General features: G+C 37.0%; 1 protein-coding gene and 1 long non-coding RNA gene across 2 annotated transcripts; both read right to left on the reverse strand.

Moving 5' to 3' along the window:
* Window positions 1-646: 646 nt before the first annotated feature.
* LOC128248160 (uncharacterized) lies at window positions 647-12,234 on the reverse strand. Its single transcript, XR_008264450.2, has 2 exons — window positions 10,973-12,234; window positions 647-1,104 (listed from the first exon to the last, which is right to left on the reverse strand). It is a non-coding gene; the product is annotated as an uncharacterized LOC128248160 (long non-coding RNA).
* Window positions 12,235-15,496: 3,262 nt separating this feature from the next.
* Window positions 15,497-16,138, reverse strand: LOC106871472 (histone-lysine N-methyltransferase SETMAR-like). The gene has a single exon (XM_014917948.1). The coding sequence runs from the start codon at window positions 16,136-16,138 to the stop codon at window positions 15,497-15,499; it is 642 nt and encodes a 213-aa protein (XP_014773434.1).
* Window positions 16,139-20,542: the final 4,404 nt, after the last annotated feature.

The following is a 20,542-nucleotide window of genomic DNA, read 5'->3' on the forward strand; positions in this document are numbered from 1 at the left end:
CATTCTATATGCTGTTGTCATTGAATGCAATGTCATGTACAAAATACAGAGAAGTTTTCAGGATTACAGTATTTTGGTTGGCGTTAGGAAGGGCATCCAGCTGTAGAAACTCTGCCAAATTTAGATTGGAGCCTGGTGTTGCCATCCGGTTTCACCAGTCCTCAGTCAAATCGTCCAACCCATGCTAGCATGGAAAGCGGACGTTAAACGATGATGATGATGATGATGATGGAATGCTTTTTTGTCAAAAATTAGGTTAAGAAATGTTGGAGTTTCTTATACATGGATAGTATTATAATCCCTTACAAAACCATTTTTTCCAAATTTTAAGATCCAAAAATTAGGGGGTTCCTTAATCACGTTAAAATACGGTACATTTCCATTCAAGGATGTAGATTATTCTAATTATGAGGAATAGATAAAGTCTATCCCTATTTTAACATCATCACCTGGCTCATGGGTGTCTTTAGTAGAGTTCACTTTATTCCTAGCATTCAGGCCAAGTTTCCGGTCTAAAGATAAATGCCGCCTACGAATCTCAGAGGTCATAAAAAAGGTCCTGAATACTGTCCTCTTGAGCTACAAGGAAGTAAAAAAAAAAAAAACAAGCAAAAAAAACAAAAAAAAAACACCAAAAATCCACTGATGTAATTATAAAAATCTATTGATGTAATTATACACATTGTTCTAATTATATACATTTCAGGGGAATTATGTCATTCTCATTTTTAGTATGAAAAGAGAAAGTTAGAAGTCACATTTTCAATAATGATGATTGTGGAGATTGACATTTCTCACTTGCAGTATCATTTTCATGGTACTTAGGTATCTTCAGTAACATTTGGAAGTATTTGGAACAGGCTTCAAGACCCCTCCTTGCTCGATTCTAGTTTTTTTTTTTTTAGTTTTTTTTTTTCTCTGTAGCCATTACCTTGTAGATGTCCATTTTGGTTAGCAGTCAAAGGCACAACTCCCTCTGCTCTTAACAGTTACAGATAGGAATCAACCTTAATTTTACCAGTCTGGAAGGGCCTGCAAAAGAAATGGACACTGCCCTCCTCTGCTCTTAACTTCAGGGAACAAGGAAAGTTTTTGTAACATTACCTAAAAAAAATAAATAAATTAGAGAACATCACTAGCAACTGTGGTGACACCACCTACCCAAATGGACCTCCGCAAAGACTATGTAAAAAACATTTCTGTTTGAAAAAAGTTCCAGATAAAATGAGGTTATACAGTGAGGTGGCAGAATAGAAAAGGGGTAAGTTATTTTTAAAAAATGATTTCTCCAGGAATGAGGCACAGGAGAATTCAAAGACCTAGTCTTCAGTGATGTGATAGTACTAAATATTTTAAAGAAAGAGTTAGAAGAAAATACAAAGAGAAAAAGGGAAAAAAGAATCTGGAAAATAGAGATTTTGAGAGAGAAGGCAAAAAGATAGATAGATAAATAGATAGATGGAGAGGAAGAGAGAGGTGGCACAGTAAAGAGAATAGGAAACAAGGAAGGAAAGGGATAAGGAGATCAGGAAGAGCTGACATAAAGAAGAGAGGGAGAAAAGTAAGGAGTAAAAAGAGAGAGAGTGCAGTGAAAAATAAAGAAACAAAAAGGTGGAGAGACAGAACGAATGAGAGAACAATAGGATAAGCAGATAAGGAAGGAGAGAAAAAGAAAGTGAGAATATAGTAAAGAGATAAGACGGTAGGGAAGAGTGACAGCAATTATATTTAAAGAGACAAGGAGGGAGAATGACAGAAGAATGAAAGATAACAACGAAGAGAGAAAGAGAGAGAGATGAGGAGAATGAAGGGAAGGGAGATAACTTGAAGTATCAATGGTAAGAGAAAGCTGCTTAATGTCAGTGTTGTATGAACAGTATCGAAGCGAGATGAGTTTGCTCATCTGAAGGATTATGTCAACACAGAACAGACACTCACTCAAACATATATACATGTGTGTGTGTATTTTGCATTTACACACACGTATTATGTGTTTTGTTTTATTCTGATATACTATTAAGGTAACGCGCGCTCAGTTGTTTAATCAACTACTATCAGAACTTCCAACTCATCGAATTATTGTTGAGTATTCCACAGAATACTCAAAACACTTACTTGCAAGCAAGCCTATGTGTGAGGTGGTAAGCAGGCTAGTACATGTCTTTTCTCCTTGCATGCACAGCCTTTCCTACACCAAGACTCCTGCCAAGCTTTGCTGTAGTTACACTCAGTAACTAAGTGCTTTGTGACCCTAGCTTATTTTGTAAGGGACCTTGGTACAGTAACTGGCTCCAGAGGTATAGTATGTAAGGCTACTCTAGGAGGAATATGCTTTGATATTTACCAATAACTGTTGTGCTGCCTTTTACAATATCAGCCAAATTTAACCCTTGATGCCAACCTGTGTGAGAATCCTGGTTCTACGATACAAGTGACTTGTTTTAAAGTTATCTAAATTAAATCTTCTATCAAAATTTCATGTAAATTTATGTTCCAATCACGAATTTAATAATGACCAAATCATTTTACTAAATTTTTCTTATATTTGAAATTAATTACAACAAGACCAGTGTATTTCAATAAAAATATGGTAACAAATGAGTTAAAGTAAGTTCCATTAGAGTGGGTCTCTAGCAGCCTTCTACAGCTAAAGGAAGGTACAAATCATCTTGGGTTTTCCTTGTCACTGGTTCTATCTCCTTTTATAGTAACGGTAGTGATACTGGGAAATGTGAACCACCAATGCTACTATCTTCTGTATCTTCTGCAATATGAATCAAGGGTTCTGAATCTCAGGAGGAGTCTTTTTCTATGCTTGTCTGTAAAACACATCTATCTTCCAATCTTTGCAAATATATAGTGCTGTAATGATTTCACTATGCCTTACTGATGAGGTTCAAAATGCAGAAACTTATCTAGAGTTGTCATTGCATGACTAAAATTCAGACTCACTCCCCACTACATTCTATTCCATAATTGATTAATATTTATTAATTAAAATCTAAGGGTTGTTTCTGCTGCCATTTTTAGTGAGAATTAGTCATTTACATAACGATTGTTCTCATTAGTAAAAATGTAATTTCATTTCACTGAAATTTCTTTCTTACAACTGGCTGAAGCCCTCTGGCTTGCCAGCTCCTGTCAAACAGTCCAACTCATGCCAGCATGGAAGATGGACATAATGATGATGACAATGACAATGACATCAAATATACTGACACCCAATTTATACTCTAGTTTTCGTGAAGTAGTCATCCTTGGCTATTTTTTCTCAATCATTCTTTTGTATATTTATATATGAAAGTGGTGAGTTGGTGAAGTCATTAAGGCATTGGATTCAATGCTTCACAGTGTTCCTTCCAGCTCTCTACATTTTGAGCTCAAATCCAGATGAGATCAACTTTACCTTTCATTCTTTCAAGATCAATAAACTAAGTGCTATTCAAATACTGAAGTTGAGTTTTCTTTCTCCCTTGTGTATATATGTGTAAGCATCTGCATCTTTACGTTTGAGTTTGTCTCCTACTATTCCCTTGACAGTGGGTGTTGGTATGTTTATCCCTCCATAACTTAGTGGTTTAGCAAAGGAGACTGAGAGAATAAATACCAGACTTTAAATAAAGTACTGGGGTTGATCATTCAACAAAACCCTTCAAGGCTGTGTCTCAACATGGCTGCAGTTCACTGACTAGAACAAGAAAAATATAAAAGATAGGAGAAAAATATATGCATATAGTCAGGAAGAAGAGGAAGAAAATGAAAGACAAAGAAGTGAATTAGGAGGGAAGAGAGAGTTTGTTCCGCAGGTATATATATATATATATATATATATATCTATCTATATGTATATATATATATATATATATATATATATATATATATATATATATATATGTCTAAGAGAGAGAGAGAGAGCGAATAAGAAATTGTGATAAAGTGAGCTACATAGACAAACACATACATAGACAATCATACATGAATATATATGTGTGTATATACATGTGTGTGTGTATGCTTGCATATATTTATGTACATATACATATACAGTTAAACCATTGTTCAGTTGCACTTGACCGATTTTCTGGAAGTTCATGGTGATGATGAATGTATGGCTCAGACAAGAGACTGTAGAGAGAATGATGAAGACATAAACATTTGTTGTCTCTCTCTCTCTCCCTACTGTGGTTCTACAGTTGTTCACTTGAAACTCCCCAGCTGGTCAGAAGCAATACACACACACACACACAGATATACATACACACATGCTGTTACCTGCAACATGCGCAATTTCACAACTGATGTCTTGAATGAAGCATTTAGAAGTATTCATTTCTCTTTACAATCAGTATCCATCAACTATTCTGTCTATTTACGTATGTATGTATGTATGTATGTATCTATCTATCCATCTAATCATCCATCTTTTAGCCATCTAATATGTTAATGTATGTATCCCTTTCCTCTTCCATCTATCCATTAGTCCATCTATCTTATCCATCCATGCATTCACCTGTCCACATATCTGTCCAATTATTTATTTACTCATCTATACAGCCTTGCATCCACCTGTTCATCTATCTATCCATCCATCCATCTATTCATTCTCCTATCTATCCATCAAGTCATCCATCCACTTTCCCACTCACCCATATATCCATCCATCTTTCTACACATCTATCTATTTTCCATCCACCCACGTATCCATCCATCCATGTAACCATTCACTTATCAATTCAACCATCCATTCACCCATTCATCCATCCATGATGTCATCCATACATTCCACCATCCATCCATTCAACCATCTGTCCAGCCATCCAGCCATTTTCATCCACCCACCTGTATATCCATCCATCCAGCCAGCCAGCCATTTTCATCCACCCACCTATTTATGTATCAGTCCACCCGCCCACTCATCCATCCTGACATTGATCCAGTGATCCTTCAATCGATCAATTGATCCATCCATCTGTTCATCCACACACCTATTCATCCATACTCCTTTCCATCCATCCATCCGTCCATCCATCCATCCGTCCATTCACCCACACATCATTGTGTAAACATAGACTGAAGATGTTATAATTCTCAAAATCAAGCGAACAAACAATATTTTTAACCCTTTCTCCTTCTCCCTCAAAACTTTTCTCCTCATTTTCCTATTGTATAGTTGTTTCATAATTTTTCTTGTGTTGTTTGTTTGTTTACTCTTTAGTTTAGCTGGGGGGAAATTTTTGTCAGTAAATGAATAAAACACTTGATTTGACATCATCTTCATTGTCATTGTTGTCATTGTCAACATTGCCATCATCATCATGGCCACCACCACCACCACCATGGTCATGATCGTGTTCATCATTGTCACTTCCCCACCACCTCTGCTGTTGTCATCATCATCACCATTGTTATTATCATTGCCAACATTGTTGGTACCACCACCATCACCATCACCAGTACCAGTACCAGCAGTACCACCACCTCTGCTGTTGTTATCATCATTGTCACTGTTATTACTGCTTTCATCCTCATCATATTCATTACCACCAGCAGCAGCAGTAGCACCACCACCATCAGATGATAATGATGATGATCATCATCGTTTTATGTCAATATTTCCCTGCTGGGATTTAGAAATGCAAAAACTAAAAAATTGCAAATTAGAGTATCAACATGGATGTTATATTTAGATTCAATATTAGATTGGCATCAGATGTGTACAGCCTGGATTTGAACTAGGCACATTTATTTTTTTCTAAACTAAGTATAAGAATATTCTTGTCTTCCCTACAAAGCCATTGATGCATTCATTCATCCATCCTTCCTTTATGTTATCTATTGTGCATCGATTGCCAAGCAGATCAGGTCATTGTTACTCTTAGTTTAGAAATAAAGGTTCCTTGTTTGAAGCTGGTCTCGTACAATGTACACTATACAAAAATAAGACACCTGATGATGATTAACTGAAATATAGTGTTAATATAAACGTTGTCGTCATCATCATCATCATTTAACGTCCATCTTCCATGCTGTCACAGGTTGGGCAGTTTGACAGGAGTTGGCAACCAAGAGGACTGCACCAAGCTCCATCATCTTTTTTTTGGCATAGTTTTTTACAGATGGATGCTCTTCCTGATGCCAACCACTTTAGAGAGTGGACTGGGTGCTTTTTATGTGGCACCAGCCCCAGTGGGGTCTGTTTTGACATGGTTTTTATGGTTGGATGCCCTTCCTAACATCAAATGGGGTAAAGATAGGATATATCAGTTCACTGTTGATTGTATCTATATTCATGTCAGAAGGATTTCGGTTACAATACTGAATTGTTAACCATTCTGTTGCCATATTTTCAATTCATCATCATCATCACCATCATTGTTGTTGTCATTATCATCGTCTTCATCAGTTTCACCTCCACATTTCCATGCTTGCATGGATTGGGTGGAATTTTGTTGAGCTGGATTTTCTACAGCTGGATGCCCTTCTTGTTGCCAATCCACTCCTACACTTCAGTGTTAGGTAAATATTTCCTCATGACCAGACATGTTTTCATGAAAGATTGGAAATGAAGGATATCACTTGCATGATACTGACACTTACTCTTTTACTTGTTTCAGTCATTTGACTGCGGCCATGCTGGAGCACCACCTTTAGTCGAGCAAATCGACCCCAGGTCTTATTTTTTGTAAGCCTAGTACTTATTCTAGCGGTCTCTTTTGCCGAACTGCTGAGTTACGGGGACGTAAACACACTAGCATCGGTTGTCAAGTGATGTTAAGGGGACAAACACAGACACACATATATATATATACATATATATGATGGGCTTCTTTCAGTTTCCATCTACCAAATCCACTCACAAGGCTTTGGTTGGCCCGAGGCTATAATAGAAGACACTTGCCCAAGGTGCCACACAGTGGGACTGAACTCAGAACCATGTGGTTGATAAGCAAGCTACTTACCACACAACCACTCATGATGTTAAGGCAAAGAGACAGTAACACACACATATGGAAGGCTTCTTTCAGTTTCCATCTACTAAATTCACTCACAAGGTTTTGGTTAGCCTAGAGCTATATTAGAAGACACTTGTCCAAAGTGCCATGCAACAGTACTGAATCTGAAACAACATGGTTGGGAAGCAAACTTCTTACCATGCAATCATGCCTGCACTTATTTTAATTAATTTTGGAAATAATAAAGAATTTACTAAAACAACTTTGTCTTTATTAAGGTGACGTTCTTATTGTTTGGAACATAAATTAATATGAAATTTTCATTTAAATCACTTTCAAACAGGAAGTTAATATCATTAAATTAGGAGCTGTCTCAGGTAAGTTGGTATCAAAAGGGTTAACTTTGGTAGGCTAACAGTATACTGACCAAGTACTCAAGCAATCTTAATATTTATTTTTGCCAGCTGAGAGGACTGGAGCAATGCAAAGGAAAGTGACCCAAGACTAGGAACTGAACTTGTTGCCTTATAGTCAAGAACCATGTTGCCTAACCACTTGGCCATGCATTCTCTCATAAATATTGTAGATACATTCAGTGATGAAGTTAACAGTTTGCAAAATTACAATCATATTAACATTGATTTATCTCAGATATTTAGACATTTAATCTCCCAATTGTAGATTAATGACAAATTATTTAAAAATTAATTCTTAATTTAGTGTCACTAATGAGCAATATGAATACAACAGATTAGGTTCCTTTGATCTGTTAGATCTTGATGAACTCATGCCAATATGAAAAGCTATGTAAAATGATGATGGAAGATATATATATATATATATATATATATATATATATATAGGGCCTCACAGGAGTGTTGGACCTCACGGAGGCAAAGTAGCTGAGTTCCTCTCAAGCATTGGGCCTCATGGAAGCAAAATGGCTGAGTTCCTTTCGAGTGTTGGGCCTCACAGAGGCAAAGCAGCTGACTTCCATTCAAGTGTTGGGTCTCACGGAGGCAATGACCAAGACCTTTGGCATTATGTCGTGCTTGAGAAGAAAACTCAAAGGCCGATACAGCTTGGCACCTGTGAAGTCGCAACTCATTTCTACAGCTGAGTGAACTGGAGCAACGTGAAATAAAGTGTCTTGCTCAAGAACACAACATGCAGCCCAGTCCAGGATTCGAACTCACAACCTCACGATCGTAAGCTCGATGCTCTAACCACTGAGCCATGCGCCTTCACACATATATATGTGTTATCCAATGATAACACATATATAACACATTGATAACACACACATATATATATGTGTGTTCACATATATATATGTGTTATCCATGTGCCTTCACACACACACACAAATATATACATATATTACCAACCATACATATTCAACGTATGTATTTTATTTGTTTGCCGGTTTGCTGTGGTATAGTATTTCGGGGAACGACTCCCTCAAAATAGTGGTTGTTAAAACACCTGACAATCATAGACAGGTGGGAAAACTCATCTCCAATCCCATTCAGGAATAATGGATACTGATATATCACCATTTTTGTGGCTTATCAACATCACGTAACTGAATCAAATTGTCAGTCTATGACTATATATAATTAATGTCAGAGCTATTTGCTGGTATGCCATGGCGATGCACATGGAAGATTAAATTCGATAACAAATTAAAAGCAGCAGCACTAGTAAACATTATCAACCACACATACTCAATGTATGGTGTTCTGTTTGTTTACCAGTTCGCTGCAATAAAGCACTTAAGGGATGATTCCCTCATAACACTGACTGTTAAAACACTTGAAAGTTATAGAAAAGTGAGACAACTCACCTCTCTTATGTGTGCATTGCTGTAGCATACAAACAAATAGTTCATACACTATTTATATATAGTCACAATCTGTTGATTCAATTTGTCTCTGTTCGATTCAGGTACATGATATGATGTTCATAAGCCACATAAATGGCAAAATATTGGTATCCATCCACCTGAATTCAGTTGAAGGCATGTCGTCTTGCTTGTCTACGACTTTCAGATGTTTTAACACCCAGCGTTATAAGGGAGTTGGCCCCCAAGCACTATACCAGAGCAAACTGGCGATCAAAAAAAAAACATACGTTGATTATGTGCAGTCAAATTATACAACATATATATATGTTGGTGATTTTTTTCCTTCTTTGACTTTTCCATTTTCTTTTCCAATGAAGAGCTTGTTTTTGTTAATTTTAATGTTCATTTATTTGATTTGACTATACACACACACAATATATATATATATATATCTGTGGCCGATGCAGGTGTCACGGACCAGCACCCATGCTAGTGGCATGTAAAAAGCACCTTTCAAGCACTGGGCCTCACAGAGGCAATGACAAACGATCAAGACCTTTGGCAATATGCTGTGCTTGAAGAGGAAGATTCATCAAGCAGAGTGAAAACATTGTCATGGCACATACTGGTGTCATGCAATTGGCACCCATGCTGGTGGCATGTAAAAGCATCTATTACACTCTCAGAGTGGTTGGTATTAGGAAGGGCATCCAGCTGTAGAAACCATGCCAAATCAGACTGGAATCTGGCGCAGCCCCTCAGCTTACCAGCCCTGGTCAAACTGTCCAACCTATGCCAGCATGGACAATGGACGTTAAATAATGATGATGATACATATAAAAGTCTTTGTGAAAATTACTTGATACAGTTTTACTAAGTATAAAAAAGAATTTAAAAAAAAAAAGTTATAAATTCTTTATCAGAACTTTGTGGAAGAAATTATAAATTCTTTATCGGTAATCTTTGTGGAAGGAGTGTCTTTCTAGTGTGTGTAAGCGCTTTCGATTATCGTTTCAAACACGTTCTTGGATAATACATATATACATATGTATACACACAGAGGTGAAATAAGCATTAAAGATGCTTTTCTCCACATAGAAAACTGCAAGGGTTACTTAGAGGTATTGCAAGCTCTTCTGAATCAGATGCAATGTCAGAAACCCTTCTGCATTGTCAGAATGTATCTCAGGGTCACAAGCATTTCACCTCTTAGGCTATATGCTTAACCTGAGTGGGACAGCATGGACTGAGTTAGTCTGTACCTGTGGAAGGTTTCTATCTCTGATCTTGTTAACCAGAGCCACCTTTAGCTGGTTTCTGCTGCCATACCTTTCTCCTTGGTAGCTTTTTTCAGTTGTTTGGGTTCCAGCCTAATGTTCTGCAGAAAATAGCTCACTGACCTAGTTGTGTATATATATATATATATATATAGCTAACACTTTCATGTACAGTCAAACACAAAGATCATCACTGCAGTAACTGTTCAGAAAATGAGAAAATGTACTAAGTTGGCCTATGAATGATGTTATCAGGCAGTAGGGTACATTTCTATATTGTTATACTTCATCAGCTACAGATACTAAATCTCTCATTCATAATTAATTCCAGCTCAACAAAAGCTTTGCACACATATGCATATTTATTTTTTGCTGCTTACATATAAGAATGGCAGTTTTTAGAGGGCTATGAGTGATGAATTTGGTATCCATAGCTGACGAGGTGTAATGATGCAGAAACATGTGACCTACAGTTCAATATCATTCATAGCCTCATTTAGTGTTTTCATACAGACCGTCTATAAAAATTACTCAGTTACTGCAGCAAAAGTCTTTCCATATCCTTCATTGAAACCAATACGAAATTCATTAATATTTAATTCAAATATAGAATAAGTATCGTTCAACCCCAAGTCAGTCATACAGAACAGGCTAATGATAAAAGGTATCCCAGCAGAGATCATAGTATAAGGTAAAAAGTATCCAGGACTACATTATACAATGGGCGAAGGTTTGGAATAGTTATCCCAACTTCATGAGGAAGAGAAAAAGGTACGGAAATGGGGGATAACATTTCAAAAATTAAAATTTTTAGGATCGCAATACCAATTGCAACATAAAGATGCTGTAGTAAATGGAAAAACATCCCTAAGTATTGGGACTTGTTAGTGACTCACTTCTTCAAGCCTGTGGGGTTTGAGACGTTTGGAGGAGCTGGGTCACAAACAGCAGTCATCGTTTACGGCTCGCCTTACCGAAATGTGAGGTGATACCCGTGAGGGTGCTTGTCTGTTCCAACCTCACCAGCTTCGCCATCGCCCGTGTTAATGCCACGAATATGTTCAGTAGGTTCCGTTGAACCTTGTGGTGTGCGACCAACTGAGGCACTTTGTGTTGAATTGATATCTTTTCTTTCTTCACTCATGTTTGTCTTTTCCTTGGTTTTGTATTTAATGCAGTTTTGCTTTATATATAACATACGTGTTATATATGTAATAAAATATAGTACCTAAAAAAACAAAAAAAAAACAATGACACTGAGAAAAAAAAAACTCCTCAAAAACTACCCCTTTTCTTTCTCTAGGGATATGGGATTCGAGTGATAGCTATTCCTAAAGTCCGCCGACTAATGTATCCTTCCCTTTTTTTTTTAAACAGTACGTTGTGATATAAAAGAGATTTGGCTGTTATTTCTAGATGGTCGAAAGATTACAGAAGCTTTTTGTGGTTGCTATTTCAATAAAAGTTCGATGTCGAAGAGACGGAATGGCTTCGAATGGAATTAACTTGAGATTTGAAACTTTTGGGGAGAATTTAGCCATTGGGGCCGTACTACGTGTACGTCTGTCAGAGAAATTCGTACACCATTCAGAATATGGTCCTGCGTTGAAAAGGCTGGTTCCTCAGAACTCAGAGGCTTCCTCGTTGACTCATACGAAATATATTTGGATGTGCGCGCACACACGAGAACTGTTGTGTTTTTTTAATATGTATACTGAGAGAGAGGAGGGGAGAGAGAGGAGGGGGAGAGAGAGGAGGGGGAGAGAGGGCGAGGGAGATAGAGAGAGACGACACTGTCCTGGAATCTTTAAGGGACTGATGTTAACTGACCCTTAATGGACTAGTTTTCACGTAGTGTATCAAAGTCAAGTGAACCTGGCGGAAACCCCCGCACTCAATGAGGAGAGTTTTATCGTTCATGACCGGAAATCGCAGGTAAACAAAATAAAAGAAGAGAAGTGGTTCGGTTGAGAATTGAACTTGCGCCGAGCACAATACTCGGGCTTCCGGTAACTTAACATTCCATCGCAATTTTAGTTATACACGGGTGGGAACGTACCACCGCCTCTTGCCTATTAATAACAAGCCAGATCAAACTTGACGAAAGAGAAATAAGATGAAGAGAGAAAGAAAAGCAAGAGACAAAATTTTCGAAGAAAGAGAAATTAAAGGATAAAGTGATAGAAAGAGAGAGAGAATGAAAAGCTGAGGAAGTAAGAAAGAAAGAAAAACAAAAGCCACAAAAAGTAATATACAGAAAATGGGGAAAGAGCAGAATATTGCACTTAATGTAAAGTTCGCTTTCATTGATCAATACGAGATCTCATTACAGTTAACCTACTCAACACAGGATGGCAATATATATATGTGTTTTTGTAAGAGAAAGAGACAGACAGAGGCTAAGAAAGAAAGACTAATAAGCAATCATATGGTGGTGGTGTGGTTATATGGCATAGGTTCAGGAAGACAGACCGATAGATTAATTAATGGCCCAATTGATAGAAGAGAGTGTCTGTATGTGATTGGGAGAAAGATTCGATGAATATATAATCTATCAATGCAACGGTGGATATATAAATAAAAACAGGTGAACAGATAAGATAGAGAGGGAATGAAGTGTGAAAAGATATATGAAGAAACTAGAGGGGAGAGACACAGAGAGAGAGAAGGTTGAGTAGCGAGACAGACGGAAGAGAAGGTCAACTGAGTGTGCGTCATCAGTGACCTAGCTCCGCCCACAATGGGTCAGGTCAAAGTTGAACATTGATAAGCTTCTTAGTAAGTATCTGGTAAAAAAAACATTAAGAATATTAGGTGCAGCATTTGTTTGTGCACGCATACACATATATGCACACGTGTGTGTGTTTCTGAAAATTATTCGAGAAAATTAACGAGTTTTTAGATTGTCGCGAAAATACAGTCAATTTAATTATGGAGAATGTATGAATGACGTTAAACATTAACCGCAGCGAACTCTACTAGTACGAGTCAACGACGAAACTTCTGCTTGGTCGCTCCACCTGCTAGAAGTAGAAGCCAAATCTCTCTTTTCCAATTACACCCTTCGTGTCATAAAAGGGGACGCATTGGATAATGTGATTCTAGATACGTTACATGTGAAAAACACGAATGATGGAATGGTCACTGCTGGAATATCTTTTGATCAAGCTTTTTTTTTTAGAACAGAGCTGACCTGGGACTAAACAACAACTGTAGCAGCTTAACAATTCAAGCCACCGACAGACTCTACATAATGATTCAATTTACTAGAAACAATAATGTCAGGATAGTCACGATAGAAACGACTTGGATCATGGGCCTATTGGTTGAGGTCTGATTTGTTATTAACCCTTTAGTATATAAACCGTTCATACCTGGCCCAAATATTCTACCTGTTTTATGTGCAAACTGACCAGCTCTGACCTCTCATACCTACTCTACAATATCATTCTAAAAACAAAACGGTCACATCATCGAAATCTCAAAAGTGCAAAATAATGCATGATTGATTCGAAACAATGTGAATGGATTAGCCATACATTTGAAAGAGTAATTTACATGATAAAGATATAGTTCTCGTCAGATCTTCCATTCCTCTCATCAAAACACTAGCCTCATTACTACAGCCGCCGCCACCACCATCACCACCACCATAAAAGTCAATAAAGTCATGAATCAACGATGGGGCCTCTACGTGGTTAGTCGACCTACCGGAAACTATAGCGAAATCGCCATCAAACCACATTCTGGCCAGTCTTACAAAGAGTTGGGATACATTGGATGGTGTAGTCCTCTATACACTGTGCCTGGAAAAATAAAGATAAAATAATTGCAGATGGAATGCTTTTGATCATAGGTCTACTTGATTTGGGCTCACCTGGAGCTAAGCAATACAACAACAAAGCCATGCAGTTGTCATAAAAATCACTATAGTAACAACGAAGCTACCTCTACCTTCACCAAAATTACTACTACCACCTTCTCTGCCTCCATCACCATCAATACCACTACCACCACAACCACCAGTTTCTCTACTACTTTCACCAAAACCACCACACCACCACCAGAATAACACCATCACAATCAGACACCACTATTACTACTACCACCATCACCGTTGCCATTAGTACCTTTACTACTGCCACCATCATCATTAGTTTCTCTACTACTATTAGCACCAGTTCTGTTACTGTCACCAAAACCACCACTAATACCATCACCAACACAATCATTACCACTACTATAATAATGACCACTGCTACCACAGTCAAAATCACCACCAATGCTTCCATTACCATCACTAAAACTACTACTACTATTATTTCTACTAGCACCAATAAATACCGCAACAGTCACCACTGCTCATATCAAATTCCACATGGTTGTGGTACCATGCATCCCAGCAGACACCTAACTCAGTTCATTAAGTGGAATGGGTGTGTGGGCATCCAGCAGGATTTGAAGAGTGTTTTTGCTGAGAAATCAATGGCCAACCTTTATCTGGAGAGAGGATAGGCATCATGAGGTTACTTCTCTTGTGAAATATACATTGCTGTGGACCTATGACTGTAGTCTTGGGATGGCAGCATTCATTATCTACTGAAACTATGACCACCACAATACTATTACCATAAGCATGACATATCTACGACCATCATTACACCTCCATCATCATGGTGTCAATGTGAATGAACAGTAAAGTTTGGTTTAACAGGGAATTGATCTCTGTACAATCCAGTATGCACAATCTTGGGTATCATTGGGGTTTGTGATAGCCCCATACATTAACCATTCGCCATCAAGATACTCCTTTGAACTAGCCTATTATGTACATTCTTACCCATTTTCCTCTTATTAATTTCTACAGTATCTCAGGGATGGCTGTATGGTTTAGAAATTTGCTTCCTAACCATGTAGTTTCCAGTCCAGTCCCATTGCATGGCACCTTGGGCAAGTGTCTTTTACTGTAGCCCTGGGTCAACTAGTCTTGTGAGTAGATTCAGTAGATGGAAACTGAAATAATGCTAATGTTGGCATTAGGAAGAGCATCCAGCCATAGAAACCAGGCTAAAACAGATTATAGAACTTGGTACAGCTCCTGGCCTTGCCAGTTCTTCTCAAGCCATCCAACCCATGCCAACATGGAAAATGGACATTAAATGTTGATGATAATGATGATGATATATATATACACACACACACACACACACACATACAGGGTGCAATGGGTAAATTGTTGCCATTTTATATTTTTTAGTATTTCAAGATATTTTTATGGAATTTTGGTAAATATATCTGTTAAAATGAAATGTAAGTTTTATTTTCATGTTTGCGTAACACACATATATCAGGTCATTCCACAAGTAATGTCTATATTAAATAAGGAAAACAATTGATAAAATTTTATGTTTTAATGAAACTTAATCATCAATATAGTTTCCATGATTATCTATGACATCTTTCCATCTACTTATAAGCATTTTAATCCCATTAGTGAAAAACTCTTTCAGTTTCGAAGAGAAGAACTCTGAAAGGTCAGTTTTGATTTCCTTGGTTGTTTCAAGAGTTAATCCATCCAAATGATTCTGTACACTGTGGAACAAATGGTAATCTGAAGGAGCAAGGTCTGGGGAATAAGGTGAATGAGTAATTTTCTCCCAGCCAAGTTTCTTGATCATCTGTGATGTGATCTTAGCAGTGTGCAGTCTTGTATTGTCCTGATGAAACACCACCCACTTCCAGTTCACTAAGACAAACCTTTTTTTCTTCAAAGTAGCTTTCAAACACACTAAATGCTGACAGTAGATTTGAGCATTGATTGTTGCATTAGTTGGTAGCAATTCAAAGTGGATGATTCCTTTGCAATCCCACCAAACAGAGAGAAGAACCTTCTTCACCTGGAGTTCCCTTTTCAGTTGTGGTTGGGTCTTTTCCCTTTCAACTAGCCAATGTCTACAACACTTAACATTTTGACAAAAGACCCATTTTTCATCATCGGTCACCAGTCTGTCCAAAAAGGGTGAGATGAGTTCATGAGAATGAAGAGAAAAGCAGATGCCCATTCGGTATTTGCAGTTGGCTTCAAACAAATCATGAGGCACCCATTTTCTGAATTTTGGGACCTATCCAAGCTGTTGAAGATGGTGGTGAACGGTTGTATGGCTTGAACAAAGCTTGTTTGCCAATTCTTCAACTGAAACTGCATGATCTTTTTCAAGTTCTGCCAAAAGGAGCTATCATCAAACTCAATTGGACATCTTGTTCAGGCCTCATCTTCAAGGCTGAAATTTCCACTTCTGAATTTTACAAACCATCTTCTGCAAGTTCTTTCATTCAGGCACCCTTCTCCATAAGTTGAGGGAATATTTTGAGTCACTTCAGCTGCAGAGTTCCTTTTTTTAAATTCATAAAGCTTTATGTGCCTCAAATGCTCCTTAGACATGTCCTTGTTTGAAGAACTATAATTAGTGAAATTTCAATTAGATTATCTTGCAAAATGAAATTTAATTAGTTTAAATATATCCAAATACATATAAATATTATTTGATGCCATTTAAACATTCTAAAATACTGCCAAAGCGTTTACAAACTGAAAATATAGAAGTGTGGACATTACTTACGGGATGACCTGATGTATATATATTCATCATAACCATCATTTTTTTACACCCCTATTCCATACTCACATGGGTTGAGTGGAATTCATTGAGACAGATTTTCTACAGCAGGATGCCCTTCTTACTGCACATCCTTACCTGTTTCCAAGAAGGTAACAGTTCTACATGGCCTGACGTACTTCCATAGAAGACTGGAAATGATGAATGCTGTTTGTATGACACTGGTGCTCATTGACACCAACCAAGTGATATCAAGACAAAGAAACACTAATGTTGGGCAATCTTTGTACACAAAAAGCTCATTCAAATGATGTCATTTGTTTCCAGTTCTCCGCATAATCATATCCATACTGTTTGTTGGCTGAGAGATTATTATCTTGCTTGGAAACAGATAGGGATTGGCCTCAGGAAGGGCATCTGGCCATAAAAAATCTGCCTCAATGTACTATAATCTGACCCATGTAAGTATGGGTTAAAAGACAGCAATGATGATCTCACAACATTCCATACTCTGCGTTAAATAAGAGAAGCTTCTCAGTGGTTGTTCAATGTGCTGAAAACAGTAACCAGATCTCCCTAGAATCCATCCCTACTATCTTATAACATGAGGAACACATTAAATACACTATGTTTGGAAAAAAAAATGAAATGGTCACAGTTGAAATGGTTTTGTATGTAAGTGTGTTTAATCAGGGTTGACTTGGGGGTTAAATGATAACAACAACAACAACAACAATTCTTCATTAAATACTTCCTTCAAAACCTTCTTTAACCCTTTAGCATTTAGACCAGCCATATGTGTCCAAAATATCCTACCTGCTTTATATGTTCAAACCAACTAAATCTGGCCTCTCACACTTACCTTACAATGTCATTCTTAAAACAAACAGTCACATTGTTGAAATCTCAAAGCTACAAGATAATGTGTGATTAATTCAAAATAATATGACTAAGTATGCTTACATTTGACAGAGTAATCTGAATGCTGAAGGGTTAAATCCTTCTTCAACCAACATTTCCCCTCAATGTCATTGATCTGTAGAACTTGAGAGGCTAAATATTATTAGCCACAGTGAACTCATCTGCCTGGGTGAATCTGTAAAGGCTACAGGCACTCTGTTGTCCACTTAGTCTAATCAATATTTTCAAAAAGTGTTGGTGGAAACAGTTATTTATTTGTCCACTGTTTTCATTATGAGTCCCAAATTGTTTTCTGAAAATTCTAACAGAGTTTCCATAGAACAATCTGAAAGGGTACAAGATTTTGTGTTATAAATTGTATAGCTTAAGGCATAATATCAGGTGGACTAGATGCATTGAAAAAGTCAGCTGGGGAAAATATACATCCTATGTTTAGATACAATTACAGAAGTGAGGCTGAAGAATTTGCATCCTTAGAAAGAAGCAGTCTAAAGATTTTATCACTGTGGACAACATCTTTTTAAGTGCACTGATTGTGAATTATGAAAAATATTGGAAGCTTAATATAGGTTATAACACCAGAAAGGGTATCTTAAGGAGTGCAAAAATCATTCAGGCATGCCTAATTGATTGAGAAGGTTCAGAAGTACTTTGTGGCACCTTGGGCAAGTGCCTTGTGAGTGAATTTGGTAAATTAAAACTGTGTGGAAGCCCACTGCATATATATATATATATATATATATATATATATATATATATATCAGGTCATTAAGATTGAAATGTCTGATTTTGAACTGAAAGTTTATTTTTCTTTATCTCAACAAAAAGCAATGCAGTTAATCACCTAAATTATCAACACAATGCAGACTCCACCACTGCTTGACGACCAGTGTTGGTTTGTTTATGTCCCTATAACTTAACATTTTGGCAAAAGAGACCAATATAATAAATAACTGACTTAAGAAAAATACTGGTGTTGATTTACTTATCTAAACCCTTCAAGGTGGTCCTTCAGCATGGTTGCAACTGAGTGACTGAAAAAGATAAAAGATATGATACTTTAATTGCATGTAGCATATGAAATTGCAACTTGTAACAAAACATTAACTAAAACCAAACTTTGACTAAAGGCAGCTGCAAACTTGCAGTCAACCATTGGCTAATGGTAGAATGTAACTTAAACAATTAACGGTCTATTGAATATAATTGAATATAACCCTCTTTCATAAAGAGTAGAAAATGAGTGATGGACTGATGAGCTTACAAAAGTCTAGCATATTTCTATAAGGCATCCAAAATACAAATGGAATCATAATGAAAAGATAAAGATATAAAAATATAATTTATCTTGGAATTAAGATTTATCAAAGAAAATCACAGGAATTTCATTAAAATATTGTGAAAAAGAAAAACTGCATAAAAATCAATGAATATCATAAAATAAAAATCTGATAAAATTTTTCTCAAAATAGCTGATTGTTTATTTTATCAAGTGTCATTTCACAATCAATAGTTGTAGGTCAGCCATAACGACTGACCTAGCCTACATTGCCAATATTGATTTCTTTTTACGTTGTCACGAGGTCACAAATTTGTAATAGAGGAGGTTGGAAGTGCAGTCGATTGAATCAAGGTCTGGTACTCGACTGATACTTATTTTATTGATTTCCCCCTTGGACAGATGAAACTAACTATTTTTACAACTCTATTCCCCTTGTACAATACAATAATTAATTACTGATGCATTAACTGTGTTCTCTGGCAATGCTGTACTATACTGTGAAATATATCTATAGATTTTTAGTCGTCACTGTACGCCTAGACAGTGTGTTTAAGAATCTTGCTTTCCAACCATATGGTTTCAGGTTCTGGCCCACTGCATGGCACCTTCTACTATAGCCATAGGCTCCATGTGAGTGAATTTGGTAGGCAGAATCTGAAAGAAGGCGGTGAGCTGGCAGAAACGTTAGCACTCCGGGCGAAATGCTTAGCGGTATTTCGTCTGCCGTTACATTCTGAGTTCAAATTCTGCCAAGGTGGACTTTGTCTTTCATCCTTTTGGGGTCGATAAATTAAGTACCAGTTACACACTGAGGTCGATGTAATCGACTTAATCCCTTTGTCTGTCCTTGTTCATCCCCTCTATGTTTAGCCCCTTGTGGGCAATAAAGAAATAAGAATCTGAAAGAAGCCCATCATACATATGTATGTATATATATATATATGACCGTTGTAAATGAATGTCATTCATTTCCAATATTCTGTGAAAACATGTCTGGCCAATAAGGAAATATTACCTTCTTTGGAAATGAGTTGGAGTTGGCAACAGGAAGAGCGTCCAGCTATAGAAAATTTGCTGTGGACATTCAAGCAAGGATACTGATGAGTACAAACTGTAGCTTTGAAACAAAACATTGCTAATGTAGCACTAATTTATTCATCAAACTAGCTCCCAAGAATACATTATATATAGACATTGGTCTACTGAACTTAGTTAAGCCCTAAGTAATTGTGGATATATAAACAGTGTCTCTGTGACTAGTTAAAGAGAGTACTCAATACCTCTTAAGCAAGTAACCATGTTTGTACCTCCTTAGCCACACATCTATATCTGTAGAATGAATTCCTACTGCTTGTTGGATGCAAGCACACCTACTTTGAATAACTCTTATATCCAGTCAGTGAAAATGAGCGCATTTTATTTTTATTTGTCCTTGTAGTATGTGAAAGTAAATGTTTGACTGGAAATATTTTATTGTCATAAAACTATAAAAAAACTTGAGTTAAATTTGAATTCTGGATTAACATATAATGGTTTAGTTTGACAACAAATAATTAAAAGAGAAGTCCATATAAGTAGAATTGCTATACGGAGAATTTATGGGTTTGGGACCCTGGTCCTTCATCTGAAAATTATCTGTTGCCCAG

This window comes from Octopus bimaculoides, chromosome 6 (assembly GCF_046866305.1).
Source record: "Octopus bimaculoides isolate indiv1 chromosome 6, ASM4686630v1, whole genome shotgun sequence".
Taxonomy (NCBI): Eukaryota; Metazoa; Mollusca; class Cephalopoda; order Octopoda; family Octopodidae; genus Octopus; species Octopus bimaculoides.

Coding starts and splice junctions, on each gene's coding strand:
- LOC106871472 (XM_014917948.1), bottom strand. CDS start 16,138: ATGGGCATCTGCTTTTCTCTTCATTCTCATGAACTCATCTCACCCTTT.